The 16,589-nt window shown below is 40.5% G+C and overlaps 1 protein-coding gene across 1 annotated transcript; it reads left to right on the top strand.

Moving 5' to 3' along the window:
* Positions 1-6,174: 6,174 nt before the first annotated feature.
* LOC131248302 (uncharacterized) lies at positions 6,175-12,399 on the top strand. Its single transcript, XM_058248533.1, has 6 exons — positions 6,175-6,669; positions 9,378-9,485; positions 9,854-10,015; positions 10,152-10,212; positions 10,819-10,943; positions 12,080-12,399. The coding sequence occupies exons 1-6, from the start codon at positions 6,307-6,309 to the stop codon at positions 12,146-12,148; spliced, it is 888 nt and encodes a 295-aa protein (XP_058104516.1). The 5' UTR covers positions 6,175-6,306; the 3' UTR covers positions 12,149-12,399.
* The last annotated feature ends 4,190 nt before the right edge of the window (positions 12,400-16,589 follow it).

The raw sequence follows: 16,589 nt of genomic DNA, 5'->3' as shown, positions 1-16,589 counted from the left end.
TCGGTGCAGATCTTTTACACGTTTACCACTTATAAGAAAGCCTATTACTAAGTTAATCGAGTACGCACTGACCTTGGATGCGGTCCTGAGGTCATGGAGTGAGATACCAATCTGGCAATCACCGCCATACGCTTAGAAGAGCGATCCAGCCATCCAGACCGTCCACAGAGTGCCCCAATCATACACAGCCTAAAAATGCAAGTACGTACTACGCAGTGACCGTACGATCCTGACACCATCCTATCCGGGCGAGGATTGGGTGCTAACCCCACCAGTACTTAGCTAGAGACGGACGGTCCTGTCAGGGGCTTTGTGGGACCCACCGTAATTTTTTTTGTTTTATCCACGCCGTCAATCCATTTAAAAAAATCATTTTAGATCAATATCCCAAAAATGAGGCATATATAATGCTCTCGTTGATCACAAAACTGCAAACAATCGAATTGAATGCCTGCCGCTAAAAACCTATTGGGAGCCACAGAAGTTTTGGATCAAGATGATATTTATATATTTTCCCCTTCGTGCAGGTATATGTGACCTTGTGAACAGGTTGGATGGAAAATATACATCACGATGGGCTCTAGGAAAGTTTCAACCGTGGGGGTCATTTCACAGCTTCTTCTTGTGGCGTGGTCCACTAAAACTTTATATTTACCTCCTTTTTGGGCTCATGCTCTAAAATGATCTTTCAGAAGGGATGGACGGCTTGGATAAAACAAAATATCATGGTGGACCCCACATCGGCCCTGACAGGACCGTCCGTCTCTAGCTAGGTACTGGTGGGGGTATGCCCAATCCGTGCACATCCTGATCCTATCCGTTGCTTGCGTCTGTTTCAACCGTGTCTCTTTAACATTTACAACCTTATGTTACAGTGGATCAGGTGTTACCCTTACCATGGGACCCACCATGATGAATGTATTTTAAATCCACGCCGTCCATCCGTTTTTACATACTGGTTTAAGACTTTTACCCAAAAATTCAGTAGATCCAAATCTTAATTGGACCACACCACAGAAAACAGTGGTGATTGAACTCCCACGATTAAAAAATCCTGGGGCCCACAGTATTCCCACCATGATGTTTCTTTTTCATCCAACCCATTGATAAGGTCAAAATACCTGGATGAAGGGAAAAATATAAAGATCAGCTCGGTCCAAAACTTTTGTGGCCCATAAAAATGATTTTAATGGTCATTCACCACTGTTTCCAGTGGTGTGGTTCACTCGAGATTTGGATCTTATTAAATTTTTGGATCCTGTGCTAAAATGATACAGTAAAACGGATGGACGGCGTCGACATACTAAAAATTCATCAAGGTGGGCCCACACAGTAACGGTAACACCCACCTAATCCGCTCCCTTTTATTGAGGCCAGTTCCTCTGCAGCGTTTGTCCATTCATCCCTGGTGGGGCCCACTCACAATCTGGAAGCTTTTAATGGGAGCGTTCCCATCGCAACTTTTCGCTGTGGTGGATACATCACGGTGGGCCCCACACCCAGAATGGTAGAAAAAGCATTTATTCAACAGTAGAAACCTTCCTTTTCCCATCTCTCAGCAGCAGCTGTTGGTGGGCTGGCGTTTGACGTTTTGTGGCATGTTTGGCACCACACCTTCCTTTGTCTTGCACGCCGCACTATTGTATTGGCTTTCACGTTCGCAGCTCTTTTAAAACACAAATGCCATGGCATCCAAATCTTACTCTCCCTGCATGTGCTGACGTGTCACCTTTACGAAAGATCGGGGTCGTTCATCTGGTGTGCCTACAGCATATATGACGTGAACGAAAATCAGATATACTCACGAGGTGGGTCATGCATGTGTGAAGGATATTGACAATTAAGGTGCAACTACAACTATCGGACGGTTCATATTTAATTTACATGTGTGGCCCATCTTATGACTGGACTAAATTCATTCTGGGCCTCGTTTTATAATGATAGCCTCCAATGCTAACTCCAGGGTTCGCAGAATGCATGGATGGCCCACCATTTTTCAGATGGGTCCCAGGCTTACGGCAAGGAGGGGACTTAAAATATGGACTGACATTTTTATGGACGAGGATAATCAGAGGATGTGGGAAAAGCAGAAAAGAAAGGCGTCTGAGGAATCCAAAACTTATTTTAGAGGTTGGGGGAATAAAGAACGTTATCTCTAACGAGCTTAGTGAAGTTATGGGCTTGAGTAGAATAAAGTTTCTGTCTTTTCCATTTACATTGGAGGAATAGTTCACAGCCGTTGATTCAAGATTCGGGGATAAGATGGAGTAATTCGTTAACCAAGCATGGATCAGCTGTGGTTTGTGTTGGGCTACTATGATGTGCATCTATCATCGACTCTTCCAGATGAAGGGAAGATATACAAAGATCAGCCTAATCGAGAACTTAGGTAGCACACAATAATAATAATAAAGAGCGATTCAAGCGCAATTTTATGTAACTCCTATTGGTGTGGCCTATTTGAGGTTTTTTTTTTTTTTTTTTAATTGAGTTTATCTTTTGTATGCAAGTATTGTACCCAAGAAAAATAATGTTTGTCTATCAAACTTCTATTTCTTTATAATTTGATTCAGTAATTTACATTGGAACTTTAAAATGTGTGAAGTCTATACAGGCTATAAAGAGAAGGATTCATTTAGTTATCCCGAAGAACTTGAGATTGAACACATTGAACAAAGGTAAATGGCAGAAACATGGATCTCAATACTCTATTAGTCCACAACAACTTTATAGGGTTTTAAGACAAACCCATGGTTATTCTCAATACGATAAGAAGGTTGATGACGAATTGAGATGGAAAGTCTTCATTATTAGGCTTAACAATAAGCTGATGCATTTGTTGTACATCACATTGCAGTGTGAACGTTCATGATCTTGTTATTAGACCTATTAAACACATATAGTAGTGTGAGCGTTCATAGATACTTGATCTTGTTATTAGACTTATTGGACACCTATATTGGAAGATTACTTAGAGTCTCTAGGTCAAGAGGTTTATTATGCATGAAGTAGATTGGCTATACCCAGATTAATAGCTTAAGTGGTAGATTGAGTGGAAGATACCTCATTTCAACATTAGGTCTTGGTATTGATTCCCTAGCTAGTGGGGGTGGCTAACAATGTAGTGTGAATTGACAGTGGGTGTACTAACAAGCTAACCAATAAAAAAAAGTAGATCGGCTATGTATTTACTAGCTTTAACTAATCTTTAGACCTGAAAACATGGGGAGTTCGAAGTCTTGATGGTACTTTGACTCACTCTACAAGGTTGTGTTGGTAGTTGACGTGTGGGTGTGGTTAGCTTGGCTTGGTACATATTAGGGTTTAGTTGATGCTTATATAATTTAACAAGGGATCAACTTAGTTACTTAGGATATAATTAGTGGACTGATCTTTTAGTTGAACCGTTCAACAAGTGTTTTTATATCCGACGGGCATAACCAAATGTTTTCTAATGATTAAATTAAAATTTTTAACTATTTACATTTCATTTTAACAAATGATTTTTTTAAAATCACTCTTGATAGATATCCAATGGTTAAGATTTATTGATCCATCCATTGGACCTATATAGGATATTTGGTTAAGAATGGTGACCAAGGTAAGTGAAAGGATTTAATTAATTTGAGTAAATGGATAGGCATGATTATATGATTTAGATGCAGTAGAGCATAACAAAGTATGTGAAGTGGTGGAATACCACAATAGAGCCATGCGGGTAGATCTTTAATGAGATCCTCGTCAGTTATGTTGCATCATATTCACTTCGAACCCGAAAGTCATAACCATCCAAAGGTAGGTAAGCCACACCCTAGAAAAAGGTTGGCATGCGGGAAGACCACCATTAATTAGCTTGTGTTGGGTCCATTGAAATGTTTATATACAGTCTAATCCATTCATCTTATGTGCCTCGTCACGATGAATGATTCACACAATAAGTAAGTATTCCAAAACTCAAGCATACCACAAGATGTGAATTTAGAGGCTTTTAGGTATAATTTTATGGGTGGCTCACCTAAGCATTGAGATACCCTGATTTTTGGCATAAGGCCAAACAATGGGAGAAGTGGCCAATGGACAGGGTGGATTTCGTGCATGTTAAGTTGTTCCCCACAGTAGAAAGATGAACCTCAATAGGTACCTACACAAGGTAGGTAAGTGTTTTCCTATAAACAATAGCAACTATTTATTATCTGTAAAACCATGGCTCCTAACCTGACTTCACAGGGGAGAAAAACCCTAAACATATGCCAAACTTGAATATATGAACTACAGATAGTCCAATTCGCACAAATTTCTGATATCTTATTTTAAACTAGACTCTTTCAAACTAGCTAAGCCCGACTTCAATGATTTTAAAAGTTTATCTACTTCTTTATCTTTGGACTTATAAAACATGAGTTAGACATTCTAGTTGCCATTGCCATCTAGACAACAATGTGAACTAATAAACATTACTCAAAACTCTCAAGAAGCATCCGCGACCAAGGCACCTCAATGTGTGTAATCTTTCTTATAATTGACTTCTCACTCAACACATCTTTGATAGGATTGCCTATGAAAGCCTTTCACATAAACCTCTTGCAACAGAAAGCGCTAAGTAGGGCCACAGTGATTTTGTGATAAATCCACCCAATCCATTCATTTTTATAGATCATGTTAGGACACCAAAAACGACCCAAATCCAAAACTCAAGTGGGCCACATGACAAAGGATTAATTAAATTAGGCTAATTTTTGTTTTTTAAGTTCATCTAAATAGGAATGACCTTCTGTTGAATAGGCTAATTTTTGTTTTTTCGGTTCATTCAACCAGGCATGACCTTATGAACAGTATGAACGGAGCAGCATAAATGGCATATAAATATTACTGCGGACCCAAGGAGATTCAACAACGGACATTTACCTGCCCACGTTTTCTTGTCATCAGCCCACTTGAGCTTTGGATTTGCATCATTTTTGAGCCTATGTCTTAACATGGTCTAGAAAAATGGATGGATGGGTGGATTTCCAACAAACATTACGGTGGGCTTACATATCTAGCTTCCTGTGGCAGGAAGTTCCTCCGAAAGGCTTTCCCCAGGAATCAGAGTCCACACATCTCCGCACTAAAATTTCCACTTTCTCCGGGATTCCACGCACATGGGACGTGCATGATTACCTTTGTGGAAGCCAGTGAATGCCTACATCCCTGGACTCTAAGAGCCACTTATCTGGATAATCCAATCTATTTATCAGTAATGGCTCACCATCTATAGAATTCTAATAGGCACTACCACACTAGAGTCTTCAGAATAAAACAAGAAGGATGAAGAAAGAGAAAATGAAATGTATGGCCTAGATCTAATACGTGTGATAAGTAGGCAAAGGAAATCCCCAATCTCTTGCTCCCACATCATTCCCCTTTCCCAATAGCATGAAGAAGAAAACTATAATATTTTGGCAATTTGATTACTTATACACACCTACTGCCTGCACACGTGCTAACATGGACCTCTGATCAAGCCATCTAAATCAATGGGCCTACTTGGATCATACCTAAGAATCTCAAACTGGCTGATTAGTGGCTCCATGACCGTGCCCAGGACTTGAGATACAGACACTTCAGGCTGGGCTTGGGCCCATTTGTTTTAACCTGTCATGGGCCTAGCAAGGCGTGGGCTTAAACAGATTTCAGCCCAGCCATGCGTTGCACTGAGCTAGGTTCGTCCGGTCACGATGGTTTTGAGCCTGAAAATTGATGGCATTGCTAAGAGGATCGCATTCAATTTGGAAACCTTGATGAATATGACCCATTTGTGAGAGTCCCACCATTGGAATGGCCACTCTCTTTAAGATGAGAATGATGGAGATCACGGCCCATCTCTTGTGGTGTTTACAGGATCAATGGCTGAGATCATCTGATCAAGAAGCCATGTCCCGAATACTAAATCCATGTTTCAAGAGGAAAAAAAAAAAAGTAAATCCATGATCCACTCCGTTCATCAGGGTATCCGAGTTTCTTTTATTCTTGAGTGGAAAAATTACGTTGGTGCTATCATTAGGTGGGCCACACAGAAAAAATAATAAAAAAAGGATGGGCTGGGCATGTGCATGGTGGGCCGCACCTGACTAGTGTGGAATGTACCTCACACGTGTGACTCGTTGGCACATGTGCCACGGACGGGCTCACATCCTCTTCAACGAATCAAAGAGCAACGACCGATCCCGAAGAACTGGCGCGAGAGCGAGAAGCGATCCTCCAAAACCCCTCAACGGATCTTTTAAAAAAACAAAACCCTCGAATTCAAAAACCCATTTACAGAAAATGTCAGACGACTCTCCTTCGGATTCAGAAACAGATGAAAACTCCGGAAATTCGTTATCGGGTGATGTCAAAAGCCGCGGGAAATCCCAAGAGGATGGGGTGAACGAATACGAGAAGCAGAGGCTTTTGAGGATTAGAGAAAACAGGGCGAAAATGGAAGCTATGGGACTCCCCAAGCTCACGTCTTCGATGCTCAGTCCCGTCGGAAACCGGCTAAAACGAATGGAGAAGGAAAAGAAGAAGGACAAAGACGATGAATACCGACCGCCGGATGGAGAAGATGGAGAGAGTTCGTCGAGCGAACAGGACGAGGAGGAAGATCGGACAGTTCGTGGCGGCGGGTCATTAGGTTCGAATCGGAAGGTGGGTTTTCTTTGTTTGGAGAAATGTATTTGTGTTTTCTTTTCTTTTATGCTTTTCGATTGAAATGGGTAATTGGGACGGTGGAGAGTCATTGATTAATTTGCTTGCGGTCGGGTGTGTTTTAAATCTTGTGTAGTTTGATTTGGTTGCGTTTGGATGTGCAACTCAATTGAATTGAGAAAAGTCGAGTTCAGTGATGGCGAAACGACCAAATGGATTCGAGAATATCTGCAATTAGATTGGGTTTTTTCTTTTCAGTTGGCAGAGTGAACCAAACCATTGAGATGACTGGGCCATGCATGGATACATATTCTGGATTGGACGATCATCACTATCAATCTTTGGCCTTTTTATTTTTGTGGTCAAATGTGGACTGTTATTGTACTTTTTTTAACTGTCTATTTCTGACTCATGAAATGAAGGGTCAGGATTTTTGCATCCATAAGGTTGGATCACTGAACCATGGGCACGCCGCTCGTAGAAAGTACAAACCGAAAACTTGAGAATTGAGGTAGTCATGGTACCTCAGCTGTAATTGTGTATGTTAGTATTTATAACGAGGAAGTAGCCCTCGAGTTGCAGTGATATTCCCTTCAACTCCCAACTTGAAAGCAATGCAATTGCTATTTGGAGCCTAGTTCGTCGGTATGAGTACTAAGGAAGGTAACTACAATTTGCCCAATTTCTCTTTATTGAGCTAATTATTTCAATCCATTGCAATTGTGCATCCAAACGTAACCTTAATCTTTGAGTTAATTGGTTGAGGCAGAATTCGGGTGCTTTGGAAATATGATTTTGTGGGTTATCTTGCTTGGAAGAGGTTGGTTTTGAAACTTCATATTTTAATGTATTTGCGGTTTGTGTGTGGAAAATGGAATTGTCAACCTTTGAGCTCAAGAAACGCTAATGATCGATGCTAACCACCTGCTTCTTGTTTTGGTCATGAGTCTCTCTCTTATGTAGTAGATAGGGAAGCAATGATTCCCTATCACATAAGCTATTGTCAAAGAGTATATATCACTGTTTCCACCACTTGTAGTCATGAATTTGTTTCCCTCGTTACGGGTTCATTTCTTGTCTTCAGTCCTCTCCACAACATGAATCATCACAACCAGAGCAAACACATGAAAGTAGCATCCATTGGTTCTCATCCTCCTAATACAATGAGCGGTAGTTGAGGGCATTAGAATTACCCATGGATAGCGGCTTGTAGCAGGGTATCAAGAATGAGGATGGATTGAAAAATCATCCCACATGCCTCGGTAGCATCCGAATCATATCGGTTTTGGCCTGAAGTGAAATGAGTTTGAGTCGGACCGAGTTTGGGCTAGTTATGCCGGTTTCAGTCACCAAGGGAGTTGCACTCCAAAACCACCACTTAAATCCAGTAGGTAAATGTCTTCATAGCATTTGTGGTATGATCACAGGTCGTGACTTGGACATTAGTCAGGTGAGATGCAACTGTGAGACAGGAGCATTGTCGAACTCCCCACATCCCATGTCAATCAGGCCACCTTGTATGCCATTGCACTTACACCGCCATTGTATTTCTTGAATAATTATAGCAAGCTAAAATCTTAACATGCAGGTCTCTTCCTGAAGATGTCTTATGTTGGGGCTTATCACATCGTATGAGTAGTGGACCTGTCTGTCAAAAGTTTTTTTAATTAAATATCCAAGCTCTCTTAATCACACAGTGGATTATGAAATAGTAAGCAATAACAGCTACACATGACAATGAATAACCAAATAAATCCACGTGATCATCTCCACTTAATCATCCACTTAAAAAAAGAAGGTAAAAGGAGACTGAAAGTCCATAATGGTACGTAATATTTCAAGTGTATTTCAAAATTTTCAGCCTAGCCATTTAGGTCTCCTAGATTTCTGTTCTATATCAGGGCTTTTAGGGCCTGTTTGGTAGATGACCAAAAATAAGTTCATGTCATTTTGTTATTCATCTAAAATGAGGAAGTCATTTTTAGGTGTTTATCAAACAGGCTGCTATTAAATGTATTCTACAGGTTCTATTCAAGGTAGACATCTTAACCAAGTTGCTGAAAGAGAGCTTAATTCTAGAACAATTCATATCATCATCATCATCATCAAAGCCTTATCCCAACTACTTGGGGTCAGCTATATGAATCTTATAACACCATTCCACTCTATCATGAACCATATCGTCAGTTAAACCGTTGGTCAAGTCTTTTCTTACTACTTCTAGCCACGTCCTGCCTTCCCCTTGCGCTTTTAGAGCCTTCAACTTGAACTGACTCACTCCTAATAGCTAGTGCAGTTCTTGATCCCTGGTGCACATGATCAAACCATTTAAGTCTACTTTTCCTCATCTTATTGCCTATTGGCGCTACTCCAAGGTTCCCTTGAACGCACTCATTCCTAGTTCTATCATTCTTTTTCTTGTCACTCATCCATCTCAACATCCCCGTTTCTGCTACACTCTGACATGTTGTTCCTTAACTGACCAACATCTTGTCTCCTGAAGCATGGCTAGTCTTATAGCTATCCTTAAAAAATTCCCTTCAGTTTCACTGGTATCCGGTGATTGCATAAAACTTCATTGTGGAACAGTTCATATGTGGACTGTTATACTGACAACTGAATGATATTGTGCTTCTGCAATAATGAGTTAGGAATTTTTTACGTCATGATCTTTTAGTTTGTTGAAATCTCCTTTTTTTCCATTTCAGGGCAAGAAGAAAAATCCTGTGAAGACAACAAAAACAAAGAAGAGTTTACCTGTTCAACGACACGTGAAGGAAACGGATGCCTTTGATGATGATGATGCCTTACAGCAGGTAGATTGCAGTGGATGCTACGTAAATGCGGTTTCCTTTCTCAAATTTTTCCTTTTAATATTTGGTCCAAGGGTTTCGATGGAACTTTTAAAGTCTGATTAGTCAGGGTGGAAAATTTGTCAAATTGCTATTGGTTTATTTCTTCTAATTCAGGAAATGAGCTCAACAGCACTTTTGGACTGGTGAGATGGGAAAAGGCCATTCTGCCCAATCTGAAAATCACTTTCTGCATTTCCCAAACTCTGCGCCTTTCAAATATCATGTGGGTGTAATTTTAATTGGGTGGGAAGCCACTTTAAGCACTTTTCCAGGATCACCTAACTTAGCTGCCGCAGAGATATTCGCACTTAATTAAAATTCACATGCAGGCAATTGCTCTTTCACTTGGAGGCCCGCCAGAGAATTCAGGTGTGGTATTCAATGGTCCTTCCCAAAATTCAGGCCCGAGTGGTGATAACGTTCGTCTCAATGGAAGAAAAGAAGCTGGCAACATTCCAGAAGCTACCGGAAAAAAGAAAAGAAGAAAATCAGTTTGTCTCTGATTCTTCATCACCTCGATTTTACATGGGATTGCATTGTTTTCGCTCTTAAACACCCTGAACTAGATGGATTTGAACCATATACACTCTTCTTACCATGTATTTTTGCCTCTTTGTTTGTGGTTAGAATATTAGTCGGGTGCAAATGTCTGAAGATGAAGTGGTTGCATACTTCTTTTCGATTGATGGTAAATGCTTTCTTTTGTTAGTTTTAAGGATTTTTCAAGTTTTTGGTTCTTTAGTGCATCTATTCACTAATTCTTGCTATGTTTGAAAACCTTAAATTGATTTTTTTAAGGGTGTGTTTGGATGCTAAATTGAACTGAATTGCAATAATCCAATTCACTATAAAAGAACTGAATGAAGTGGGGTGGCACCTTTTTAATTCATATCATAATTGTAGCCTTGTTCCAGCTATTTGGGATCAGCTTCGCCAACCATTCCTGTCTAAGGGCCCATTTGATCCTTAGATGATTGTGTCATTTACTCATGATGAAGGCAAAACCTCTACTTGCAGTTCCATGTGTTTCGAGTTTGCTTGGAACAATCATAATTTGTATTCAGGACTAGTCCCTCATTTCAATGGTTGGAGGTGGCCCAACTTTGCCGATTTCAATGATAGCAATTCAATTCAATCGAACATCCAAAAGGAGCCTAAGTTGCTTAAACATTCTCATTGTTCTGTTCAGAATTTTTATGGGAGCCCCACATGCATTTGTGTTCAAGATGGGTAGTGGTTAGTTTTTATTACGTTCCTTGGTTTCTCATGTAATTGAGTATTGACTGTTATACAGAAGCAGGCAAGGGGAACATAACATTGCGGGATTTGAAGAAAGTAGCCATTGCTCATGACTTTGATTGGACTGACAAGGAACTGGCAGATATGATTGAATGCTTCGACAAGGATGGAGACTGGAAGGTCAGAATTTGCAGTTTTTCATTCCGTAATACATTACAACCATATTTATTACAGTTTGATTTAGTAATTGATTTTCATAGGCATTTTAGTTTTTTTATCTTGAAAATGGGAACCAATCGGAAAACCTTTTTTTAGGATCTAATGTGCATTATGTACCAATTACTAAATGGTGTGAACCTTACAAATCCTGTTATGTGCACTTCGGCGATGGATTCGAACTGTCCAATTAGTGGACCACCTCTTGAATGAATCATAGTTTACGGCAATGGTTCAGGAAAAAGTCTATATCTTGGATGGCTAGGGGTGGCCTCTCAATTGGTTGGTTCAGATTGATGGCGACATTCATCTTGCGTATTAGTTAACAGGAGATCCTCAATGGCTTAATCGTGTTAGAATTTTTCAAACAGTGACAAAACCATCGGCTTGCATTTTAAAAAGAACTTGCTTGGCTGTTTCTTTATTTAACCTTTGAAAGCATTCTCTGCAAAGTAATGTGTAGAGAAGAGGAGGTATATGATTCTCGACGCAAGGATATCCACAGTTTCCTCGAGCCTTGGGTTTGAAAAAGTGGACCCCGTGCCTGAATGATCCAGAGTTGATCTGATTGGCTACAATGCGGCTAGACCATGCCCCAATAATCTCCCACGATGCAAGCTTGAACCCATCCAATATTTGGTTATGCCCCATACAATATTTGAATGCGGACCTTTGTCTGTTATCTCAACTGTATATCTGCAGACCAGTGTTAGAAAGGTTGTGATCGCTTAATCGTGGGGATTTTTGGGATTCCCCCATCCACAGCAGGATCATCAAATCAACATTCTGGATCACCAAGCCACGGGCCCCACTTGTCCTACTTAAGGTTTCAGGATACTGTGCATGTCCTTGGCTCGAGGATCATGTGATCCGTCTGTAGGAAAACTTATATGTGATTATCAGGTGCATCAAGAGTGCATTTCAATTTTCCAATTTTCTGGGTTTTAAGTGATCATGAATATTCCACCTATTTGAAAAATTGACACCGTCATTTGCTGAAGAAAAGGACCCCATCAGTCTTTCAGTTTTCTAAATTAATATGGTGCCTTTATTTGCTTTATCAATGGCCCATCTACAATTGCTCAATGCTCTTTTTGCAGCTAAGTTTGGATGATTTTCGAACGATCGTAACCCGATGCAACATGATTCAAGGTTCAGAAAATGCTTAGGCCAGATGAGGAACTACTGAAGTTCGCTTAAAGGGGCATCATTGTATGTTGAAATTACTCTTAAGCATTTAGCTATATTTCTTAAGAAAGCTGTTTCCTTCCATCTCAAGTTAGGGCTGTTCATCAAAGAACAATTTGGTGTATAGCATACAATCAGTGGTGGTGAAAGTGGGGCCTACCACTAGTTGTTGCGAGTGGAAAAATAGTTGTTGTTTTGAATCTAATGAAAAGTACAAGCTGATTTAAGTTTAGATTAGTGTCTGAATTAAATTCGAAGATGGGTTCCTTTCCTTTGGGGAGGAGCTATTTGATACTCTTTTGCAGTATGATGGTTCATCTGCATCAGCTCAGCAGTTTTACCTGTGTCAGTAACCCAATTCAACTGTCTAAATTGCGGGACCTGGGACCACTATAGATAGGTCATAGCCCCATAATGAGACTGGTTGATTGAACCAGACCTCTGATTAATAGACATTTGTTTGTTGAGCTTGGACTGTGGATCTATTGATGGTGGACCATTGCTAGATATCTGCAGTTATCAAATGATCATAGCCATCTGATTTGTCTTGTTGAATTTGGACAGCTGATCATTTTAGTTTTACAGTTCCATTAGTCTATCCCTTGGGCTTCACTCCATCCATGGCTGCTTATATGATTTAGACAGCCTGGATTGACATGCATGTATGCCTCATGTTCCTTGATAAGACACTACAATTTAAAAATTCACAGCGAACTATCACGATAGCTCATCCCCAACATATTAGTGATACAGGTATATAACCATTTCCATGCGACCTCCAATTGCAGGATATTTTTGGGGCATTGTAGCCCCTTTGTAGGTTTTGCCAGATGGATTAAGGGGCTGTCTGTTTTGATGGGTCATTGGTGGATCTTGGTCCAAATTTTGGACCATAGATCAAAATTGGCCATCTGGGTCCAAAAGTTTAACCTCAAATACCAAATAGGTTAGGTTTGGAACCTCTCAAAATCAACCCAACGTGATCTAATTACAGTTTTTACCAGACGAAACCCGACCTAGGCATAGACCCAACTCAAACGGGTTATGAACTTGTATTCATGAAATTCACTCGTTCACCAGATTATAAGTTCAGTGGTACCTTTTCGGAGTCCAGAGGAAGAGGCAGTTTGGGTTGACATATAGTGCGACTTGCAGGAATAGTACTTGATTAATATTGAGCATATGAAAGTCTGGTTTGGTTAATTAACTAATACTACCTATAACAAGTGGGAGATTGGGGATCCTTGAATGAGACACTATGGCCGATGCCAAATTAATAGAATCATGTGCTTTAGATATCACAAAACTATGCACTCTTGAATCTCATTTGATTTAAACCTTGATGCAAGTAATATATTTGAAATATTACTTGTATAAAATCTCGTTGTTAATTTTTATACTTGACCTAGGCCTGACGTATACCCGACCCATGTGTCCAAACAAGAAGCCGTAATTGACGAGCTTTTTCTTTCTTTCTTTCTTTCTTTTTTCAGGCTGCAAACCTAACATAAATTTTGATATTGTGATGGGTGTGGCCGTGGATATAAATTGTACTCCCGATAACTTTAACATGGCTCAATAAGGAAGTATCATTTGCGCTTATGAAAAATGGAGCCTGCAGTGATTGAAATTCCTCTCAATGAAAGGTTATTTCAGCCCTCTTCACTGCTGGCCCTACCTCTAAGTCATGCAGAAGGCACTTTTTCATTATATTCGTGCCAAAGTTATAGGAGATTCATGTAACTCTTTCTTATCGGCAATTTACATCCATCGGTCTCAAGTTAAGTCTCTTACTTAGGGCATGAATTGCTCGTAATCAGGTTTACTAGAGATTCCTATGATCCCACATGGCCCAATAAAAAAGTGCAACGTACACGTCTTTAACATGGCTCCCACGGTGAAGGGAAGCGGATTGTCGAAGGAGTAACTCGGTACGCCACTCTGTTGAGCCCATTGCAATGTATGTCGTATTCACTTTGTCCATTTGTTTTATCCACTTAATTTAGGGGTCATTTGGCATCATGGATTTGGAGGGATTTTAGGAGATTTCAAATCCCTGATATGTTTGGCACCATAAAGTAACCGGGCGTTTCAAATCCATTCAAAGAGGGCCATAGAAGTTTTGGAATAAGTTTATATTTGTATTTTCGCTTCATCAATGCCTATATGACCTTATAAATAGTTTGGATGATAAATAAACATCACTATGAGTCCTAGGAAGGTTTCAACATTACCTGTCATTATACTCATTGATTCGGCGGTATGGTCCACTTGAGCTTTGGGTATGCTTCAATTTTGGGACCATGCTATAAAATGAGCCGGTAAAATTGATGAATGATGTGGACAAAACATATGCATCATGGTAGGCCCCATGGAGTTTACTTGGTATCAAATGTACTTCCAATTAGAAGATTCTTTTATATGGAAGTGATGAATTTTGGTATGTGGATTAACTATTGAACTCGAGAGTAGCTAGACTTGTTGCTAAAGTGATGTCATCAAGTTCTGTAAACCTACCAGGATGTATGTGTTGTATTCACACCATCCATCCATTTCTACAGAGAATTTTAGGGCATGATGTAAGAACTCTATTTAGTGGGCCTCACTGATCAACGGTCTGGATTGTTATACAGTTGGACTGGATGATTGACTAGACCAGTGGGCCCCACTTCAGGTGATGCGCTGCGCAGTCTATCTGTGCAGCTCTGCGTACTAGGGCTGGAATGCTATAGCTGTCTTACGCAGACAGCAGTTTGAGTTGAACTAGGATGCTACAACGTGGAGCATGGGAGAGAGAGTTGTGATGGGTTTCAAACTCTCTCTCCACAGACTCTATAAAAGAGAGCTGGGTCCCCAATCCTACACCACAGCAAAAATTCGAGTCCCATCTACTGATTTGTAGAAAGGGTGTGAAGGAGAGGAAGATCCTAAGTTCTATTGGTATTCTTATCCGGCTTCCATGGCGGCGTCACAGCTAGGTAAGTTATCCGACCCCTGATCGCCATGTCCCATGCACAGACAGATTCGTGGGCCTATTCCACATATAGATTAAGTCCCACAGTTGGTATCAGAGCCAATGTGCATAGGAATGGATGATCAAATTCAACAATTAGGGCTTTCAAATTCGAAACCCATACAGCAATTAGGGCTTTCTAATTTGGATCCCATATCAAATCAGTATCAGGGATTTTCAAATCTTTGAATCCAGAAATAGCAAAATTAAGGATTTTAATCCGAAATACAAAATTAGGGATTTTGAACCCTGTATACGGCAATTAATTAGAGATTTCGAAAACGAGAATCCCTATTTGGGAATTTCAGATTCAACTTCCTATTAGGGATTTAGACTTTCGAATCTCAGATCGGTAATTAGGGGAAATCCAAATTAGCCCCAAATCCAGGTAATTAGGGATTTCGAAATCCCATCCAGTCAATTAGGGATTTCAAAATCTCAAATCTGAATATTGGGGATCCAGATCTCTAAAACCTTAAATCAAGGAAATTAGAATTTTTCGAAAACCTAAAATCTGGCTAATTAGGGATTCCAATTCCAAATCGGTGAAATTAGGGATTTTAATCCCAAAATCCATATTGGGGACTTCAAACCCATAAGAACTTCACCATGATCTACCTGCAATTTGTGAGTGCCGTCCGTCATCATCAAGAACAGGAATTGCAGACAACGGTGATGGCATTCGACCATGTCTGCACCTTCATTAATGGAAGTCATGTCCGCTGCTTCTGATGCAATGCGGCGTCTTCGCGCTAGGCAGACAGCGAGAGCCGAGATTGAAGAGTCTTCATCTTTTCTTAGATCCAGGCAGGAGATGATCTCCGTAGTTGATGGAGGCAGTCGGACGATCCTCGACCACTGATTCATCTGCGGCAGCTGGGATTTCATCTCCCTCTCTTCGTCAGCCGCATGCGATGAGTCGAAATCGAATGTTTTTTCGCGATTTTGGGTTTCAGCCACTGATCGGCTCTCTCGTTCTATCTCTCTCTCTCTCTCTCTCTCTCTCTCTCTCTCTCTCTCTCTCTTACGGTGAGAAATTTTCGGAGAGCCTCGAGAGGAGTCTAGGGCATCTTGCCCTGTTGAGAATAAAACAGCCGGGTGTGTTGTTTTGGGACCCGATTTGAGTCCGTTCGGGTATATGGACCCGATTCCAGGGAGCTTGCTTCCTTTTATTTAATAATCGGACCTGCAGACCCGATTTTGATTATTCAGGTCTGCAATACAGGACCCGAACTGGATGGTTTTGGATCCGGAATATTGAGTGGTGGACCGTGATAACATTCTAAGCCCATACTATCTGTCTATCAATAGAATGACAGGAGCTCAATTTAGTTTCACTCATTTGAACTAGCACAGATCAAATAAGAGTACTGATTCGGCCCTATAATTAGCCCATCACCCATCCTTAA

The sequence above is a fragment of the Magnolia sinica genome, chromosome 6 (assembly GCF_029962835.1).
Source record: "Magnolia sinica isolate HGM2019 chromosome 6, MsV1, whole genome shotgun sequence".
Taxonomy (NCBI): Eukaryota; Viridiplantae; Streptophyta; class Magnoliopsida; order Magnoliales; family Magnoliaceae; genus Magnolia; species Magnolia sinica.
This window is presented reverse-complemented; position numbering and strand designations above follow the sequence as displayed.

Excerpts from the sequence above, each read along its gene's own strand:
- LOC131248302 (XM_058248533.1), top strand. The coding sequence starts at position 6,307 with ATGTCAGACGACTCTCCTTCGGATTCAGAAACAGATGAAAACTCCGGA. Across the intron at positions 6,670-9,377 it reads CATTAGGTTCGAATCGGAAG|GGCAAGAAGAAAAATCCTGT; the intron begins GTGGGTTTTCTT and ends TTTCCATTTCAG. Across the intron at positions 10,213-10,818 it reads ATACTTCTTTTCGATTGATG|AAGCAGGCAAGGGGAACATA; the intron begins GTAAATGCTTTC and ends ACTGTTATACAG.